We start from the raw sequence: 6,090 nt of genomic DNA, 5'->3' as shown, positions 1-6,090 counted from the left end.
CTCATGTTATTTGTAGGCCTAGTTATTTGGGAGAATTGAATTGAATGAACTCATTTCTATTTCACTTAATAATATTCCCCTCATTATTTCACTAACAATAACAACTTCTATTTGTAAATGGAACTGTAACGAGCACCTCTGTAAAAATTAGATTGAAAATAAAGTTGGTTTTTTGTGAATCTACATTTCCATATCTCTTGTAATGCAATTATTAGGATACAACATTCGATAAGGTAAAGTTTCAGTTAAAAACCATAACAAGAATATAACATTCCTTAGACAGAGAAACATAAAGATCTAACGATTATGAAAACTGATGGACTTAACAAAAAAAAAGCTAACTTTCACATTTATATTGAATATTACCAAACACATATATCCTATAATGCAATTTCACCGTCAACAAATAAGTTTAAAATAGAATATTACAATACCCCCAATCGTATAAATTCATCATACAAATCGTGCGCACACATAAAATAGAGTTTCGTAAAGAGAAAGAAACCAATACCCATTATATATATTATAATGTCATAGTCGTAACCTAAGATCCAAAGAAGACTCTGGCAATGTGTCTGAAGAAGAACCGGGCAAGTTGGTCGACGCAGGAACATTGAGATCGATACCAGTCGAAGCTTGTTTCTTCTCCTTTCGATCCTTATGCCAATGACGCCTCATGTGACCACCCAAAGCTTGACCACCAGAAAACGCTTTCGAACAGATGTCACACCGATGATTCATCCCTGACACAACCATCACACTCTTACTCTTATCATCTTCATCAACGATCTCTTGAGGAGTAGAAGGAGGAGGTGGATCTATGTTTAAGTTTAAAATGGCGGAACATAAATGTCCATCTAACGCTTGACGTGACTCAAACACTTTCTTACAACCTTCACACTCGAACCGTCCTTCAACTCCTACACTTGAACCGGTCGTGGAGGCATTAGCTAACACTTGACCTTCTTCCGCTGTAACAGAAACCGGCGGTGCTGTTGGTTGGTGGTTAGGAGGAGGGTTGATGCCACGCCATTGACGCTCAGGGTGAGATCTCATGTGTCCATGGAGTGCCTTGGAAGACCAGAACTTTTTGCCACATACTTTGCATGGTTCTGTGATTAAGGGAGCATTAGGGTCAGGTTTACGCCTTGAAGAGGATGAAGAAGTGGCTTCGTTGTTGGAGGTTCTTCTAGTGCGTTTTCTTCTCGGGGTTTGGTTGTGACTCGGGGGGGTTACATTGGAGGGAGCCGATGGGGGATTCAAATTGAGATCCAAGTCTAAATTGTTATTCATCGTCCAAAGAAAAGAGAGAAAAAATGGGGAAGAGTGGGAGTTATGTAGTAGGAGTGAAGAAGTTAGTTTGATTCGTGGAGTCGCTAATTGCTTTGCGGTTTCTTTATCAGTTAATTGTCGAATTGTTTTTTATTTCTTTACATGCCCCCTTGTTTTGTAGGATTTACATTTTCTTTAATTTTTTGGTTGAGTTTTTGGTTATTCGAATCTATAAGTCAAAACAATTATATTGTTCTGCTTTTCAAGTCTTAGGTGAGGGTGCATTCAATTTGGATAAAATTGATTTGTATTTAAAATTATAAATCTTCGGTTATTCAAACATAAATTTTGAAAACTCTAGTGAATTTTTGTGTTTTTAAATTTGTGATTTTAAAATAAACTTTATATCTACTATATTTGAAAATATATTAAGTAACGGATTTAAAGAAAGGATAATTCTCTCAAATAATTTTTTTAAGTTTTTGTCACAAAAATATGATTTAAAGAAAGAAAATGATCAAAGTAGTCTTTTTTGTTTTGAAAATTTTAATTTTTATGTTTTATTTTTTAAAATTTGAAACCCTATCCCCAAAACCCCACCCCTTAACTATAAACCTAAGTTTAAATTAGTTAATCATAGGATAAAAATATATTTTTATCCTTTAATAAAACTTATTTTGGTCATTTTCTTCATTAAAAGTTAGTTTTGTGACAAAAACTTAAAAGAGACTATTGTAGGGAATTTCTCTTAAAGAAATTTGTAATGATTTTAGAGTGTTTTGATGTACTATATTTGTCAAAAACGTAATCATATTTTAAGAAAGAATTTAGAATCGTTTAACTAAATCATTGTAAAATTTTCAGCCAAAATCATCTAAAAGTTCATTCAAATCAACTTTTTTTAAATCACTTACAAATACATAATTGAATTTGTACTAAAACAAAATAGACGTCAGAGCCAAAAAAAAAAGAAGACCAAATCAAACTAAACTAAAAAGTATTTATGTATTTGGTTCAGGTCCCTTTTCTGACATCAATTATGTATATTTTTGGCTAACTTGGTTTGAACTTTGAACCGGGTACGGTCTAGTTCCAACCGGAGGTTATCAAGCCAAATCAAAACTAATTTTTGCTGTTGTTCGATTCGGTATCAACTGCATCAAAACCTCTTTGGAATCTCTTGACGATGAACAACAAATCACAACGTAAAATTAAGGATAACGTTAATGTAGTAGCAATTCCAAGTTCCCAAACCAGCTCTTACATATGTAAGTTGTAACAACTCAAATAAAATCTGAAAAGATGAAACAAAATATATAAAACAAATGTTTTGGGGGATGACGGGTAAAGAGAAAGAAGATGACCACAAATACCTATCGTGCGGCTTTTTTATCCACAAGTTTCACGATCCTATCATAAATATGAATTATAAGAGTTCCATAACTGAGAGATTTGATGAGAGACAATCAGTTCACGAACCTGCTGCTGCTACTGGCCGATACTTCCCAATAGTCGTTCTACAGCAGCGTTAACGTTTCCATTGGTTGCAAGCAAAGCCCTTATGTTCTCTGCTCTGTCATAGAATCCCATTTCTTGCAGCTGTTGCAACTGAGTCGCGTAGCGTTCCTCTGGAGGAACTGGAATCAAACACGAAAAATGTTTCAGCGGAACCATCGCTACATATACATAAGAATAACAAGAAAAAACAGAGAGTACAATTCCAGTGAAACCTAACCATTGGACTGGTTCGTGCCACTCAGGCCGCCAGCACCAAGACTGCCAAACATATTCATCAATAAATCCAGCCCTGCGTCGTTGCCTGTCATAAACATTGCGTTCGTACCAATTTACTCAATAAGTTGCATGTGAAAATGTATGTGCTAGAATAAAACATGCACTGATGAAGCAAATGGAACAAAAAGGTGACTATAAGAGAAACAACTCAAGCCATTATAATTCAGATATAGATAACATATAGTTGCAACTACCTGCGGCAGCAGCACCAGTTTGTCCCGGTTCCCTACAAAGAAGATGGAATGAGAATATGAATACGGATTGATGGAAATTAAAAATTAATAAGAGATATCAACACTCTGTTAGCTTATGCCAAAAAGGCAAAAAAAAAAAAAAACGTTTACTTTTATGTTCAAGTGTATTTCAACAATTAAAATGCTTCACAGCCCCAAGTAAGGGTTTACCAACGATAAGCCCAGTAAAAAAAGTACAAGAGTTGCTGTGTCGCTCATGATTCAATCCTTGCTTAAGATAAAAATCATTCACCACCAATGGGATTATCTGTTTAGCTAGTCACACTACTGTCTAAACACAATATAACACAAAAGACAATCAAGATATATACAGGACATGATAAGGGTATTCAGACTTACTGGCTGCTCGTATTCCTATTCTGAGGGAAAAGTGATTGCTGTAGAGTCATCATTTGCTAAAAACCAAAAAAAAACAATCAATGACTTTAGTTAATGAAACTTCATCATTTGGTAAATAGCTTAGAGATACATAAATGTTTCGTTGGAGAGACAACATGTTCGAAATTCACATGCATAAACCCAACAAAGGAGGCCCAACTGACCTGCATCAACTCCGGGGAGCTAAACTGACGAAGGAAATCTGGGTTCTGCATCATTTCCCTCAACTGAGGATTCGAATCAAGCATGGTTCGGAGTTGTGGGTTTAGATTCATAAGCTGCAACCAAGAGGACACATAAAACACATGTTCATCACAATGGCAACAACCTCTTAAGCATAGGTAGTCTAGGCGTTACCTGGTTCATGTATTGTGGATTCGAGAGTAAGCTTTGCATCATCTGGGACATGGCTGGATTTTGCAATATCTGGCTCAACTGAGAAGCATCTGGAGTGGCACCAAGAGGTGAATCCGCTCCAAGCATACCCAGTCCACCAAGTCCCCCAAGACCACCAAGGCCTCCAAGACCTCCAAGTCCACCAAGTCCAGGGCTTCTCGTATCCCCACTGGAATTTGTCCTTCCTGGGGCGTTTGTCTGGCCTGTAAAGTGTCCCCACAATAATGTTTATATCATTACAAGTAAAATTTAACATAGAAACAGGCCAAGAAACTTAATCATAACAACAAATAGTGAGAACTACGTAAACTAACTAAGCAATTTATTATAAACGATATTGCTCCTTAACCAACGTGGTAAACACAAACTTCTATTTATAACCAAGCCACTGTTACTGTTATAACATATTATGGAACACCTCCTTTAGAAGACGAGTAATCACTCAGGCAATTAAGGGAAGGGATTGAAGTTTCTTACCAGCAGTAGCACCCCAAGGATTAGGAAGTGGATTAGCATTGGGAATACCATTCCCTGTCCCCGTCTCAGCACTCGGTGTAGTAGAATTATTAGAAGCATCGCTACCCTGCGTAGTAACCCCCTGGTTTCCAAGGAGAGCAGCAAAAGGATTCGAAGCCGCATTGTTTCCAGCGTTCCCGGACATAGTGGTAGCATTCATGAGCGGCTCCTGGACATTTTCATACATGCGCCTAAGATGGTTAAACCCCTCAGGCATAGACTCAATATTACTCATGGCCCTATCAGTATTCCGCATCATCTCACGCATCAGCTCCGGGTTCCTCGCAGCTTCCATAGTCTGCCTAAGGATGCTAGGGTCATTAAGCACGTGGCCAAGCTCAGGGTTGCGGTCCACAAGGTCACGCATTTGAGGGTTACTCATAATCATACTCCTCATAAACTCAGGGTTGTTCATGAGGTTCTGAATGGCTGGTGTGTTCATCATGTCTCTAATCATGTTAGGGTTTTGAGCTAGCTGCTGCTGTGCCTGCTCAAGATCAGGAAGACCAGCTCCGAATAAGCCAGACATAGCATTCCCACCACCACCACCTAAAGGGTTAAATCCAAGCCCAGGGAACAAAGCTTCTCCTGCGTTTGAACCAACACCTCTAGTAACACTAGGAGGAGTGGGTTGGTTAACCGGAGCAGAAGGAGGAGGTGATGAGGATGGAGCAGAGCCTCGAACCATATGAACGGTGTGATCAGCCTCCAAACCTATATACACAAATCATTATTTAAGGGATTCGAACAACCATAAAACGAGGACGAAACTCTCACCGTAGCTGACAAGAGATTGATCGTCCTTGAGGATGCGACCTTTGTAAATCAAGCGCTGCTGATTCGCTGGGACTTCGCTGTTCTGCGCGACCAACTCTTTGAAGGCCCCCACCGTGGAATCGAGACTCGTTCTCACGCTAAATTTGGATCCGTTCGAGCACCTGACGTTGACGGACACCGTGGCGTCTCCTCCTCCTTCGCCACCATCAACGGCGGCAGTCAGAGGCTGACTCGAATCTCCTTCTCCACCCATTCTTAATTGTTTAGTTCGAGGAAATCGCAAGATTTCTTGAGGAGAGGGATATATTGAGAGAGAGACTTTGAGAATTGTAGAGAATGACTTGGGCTTCAGAGAACGTATCGACACCAACGGGTCGAGCAGTCGGGTCAGATTCCTTTCTTGGATCCGAATCTGATGATACAGAAGGATGTGATATACTCACCAGTCACGGCGTCGTTTTAGTATAGTTTAACTTCTTTCGTAAAGGCCAACTGATCCCAATTACGACGTCTTTGATATAATTTAACTTTTTCATTGACGCTCATTAAGTGCGTGATTGGCAAAGCTGAGCACGAAGTACACTACAAGAAAACGTGCCCATAACAACAAACATTTACGACGAAAATATTTCGTCGTAAATTTACATGGTCTTTACAACGAAATTACGAGGAATCTAACTTTCGTCGTAAACGCCATATAAAT

The 6,090-nt window shown here is 38.9% G+C and overlaps 2 protein-coding genes across 3 annotated transcripts; both read right to left on the bottom strand.

Annotated features, from left to right (window-relative positions):
• Positions 1-440: 440 nt before the first annotated feature.
• Positions 441-1,293, bottom strand: LOC106305238 (zinc finger protein ZAT2). The gene has a single exon (XM_013741614.1). It carries the CDS (start codon positions 1,291-1,293, stop codon positions 532-534), a length of 762 nt encoding a protein of 253 aa, XP_013597068.1. The 3' UTR covers positions 441-531.
• A 1,159-nt stretch (positions 1,294-2,452) lies between these two features.
• On the bottom strand, positions 2,453-5,790 carry LOC106306570 (ubiquitin domain-containing protein DSK2b-like). Of its 2 annotated transcripts, XM_013743229.1 has the most exons (10): positions 5,388-5,640; positions 4,572-5,324; positions 4,056-4,297; positions 3,863-3,976; positions 3,660-3,715; positions 3,261-3,292; positions 3,008-3,091; positions 2,752-2,909; positions 2,646-2,682; positions 2,453-2,566 (listed from the first exon to the last, which is right to left on the bottom strand). In XM_013743229.1, the coding sequence occupies exons 1-8, from the start codon at positions 5,638-5,640 to the stop codon at positions 2,761-2,763; spliced, it is 1,683 nt and encodes a 560-aa protein (XP_013598683.1). In that variant the 3' UTR covers positions 2,453-2,566; positions 2,646-2,682; positions 2,752-2,760. The 2 variants fall into 2 exon arrangements, with proteins under 2 accessions (XP_013598683.1, XP_013598682.1); XM_013743228.1 differs by having other exon boundaries at positions 2,453-2,682; positions 5,388-5,790.
• Between the last annotated feature and the right edge of the window lie 300 nt (positions 5,791-6,090).

The sequence above is a fragment of the Brassica oleracea genome, chromosome C7 (genome assembly GCF_000695525.1).
Source record: "Brassica oleracea var. oleracea cultivar TO1000 chromosome C7, BOL, whole genome shotgun sequence".
NCBI lineage: Eukaryota > Viridiplantae > Streptophyta > Magnoliopsida > Brassicales > Brassicaceae > Brassica > Brassica oleracea.
This window is presented reverse-complemented; position numbering and strand designations above follow the sequence as displayed.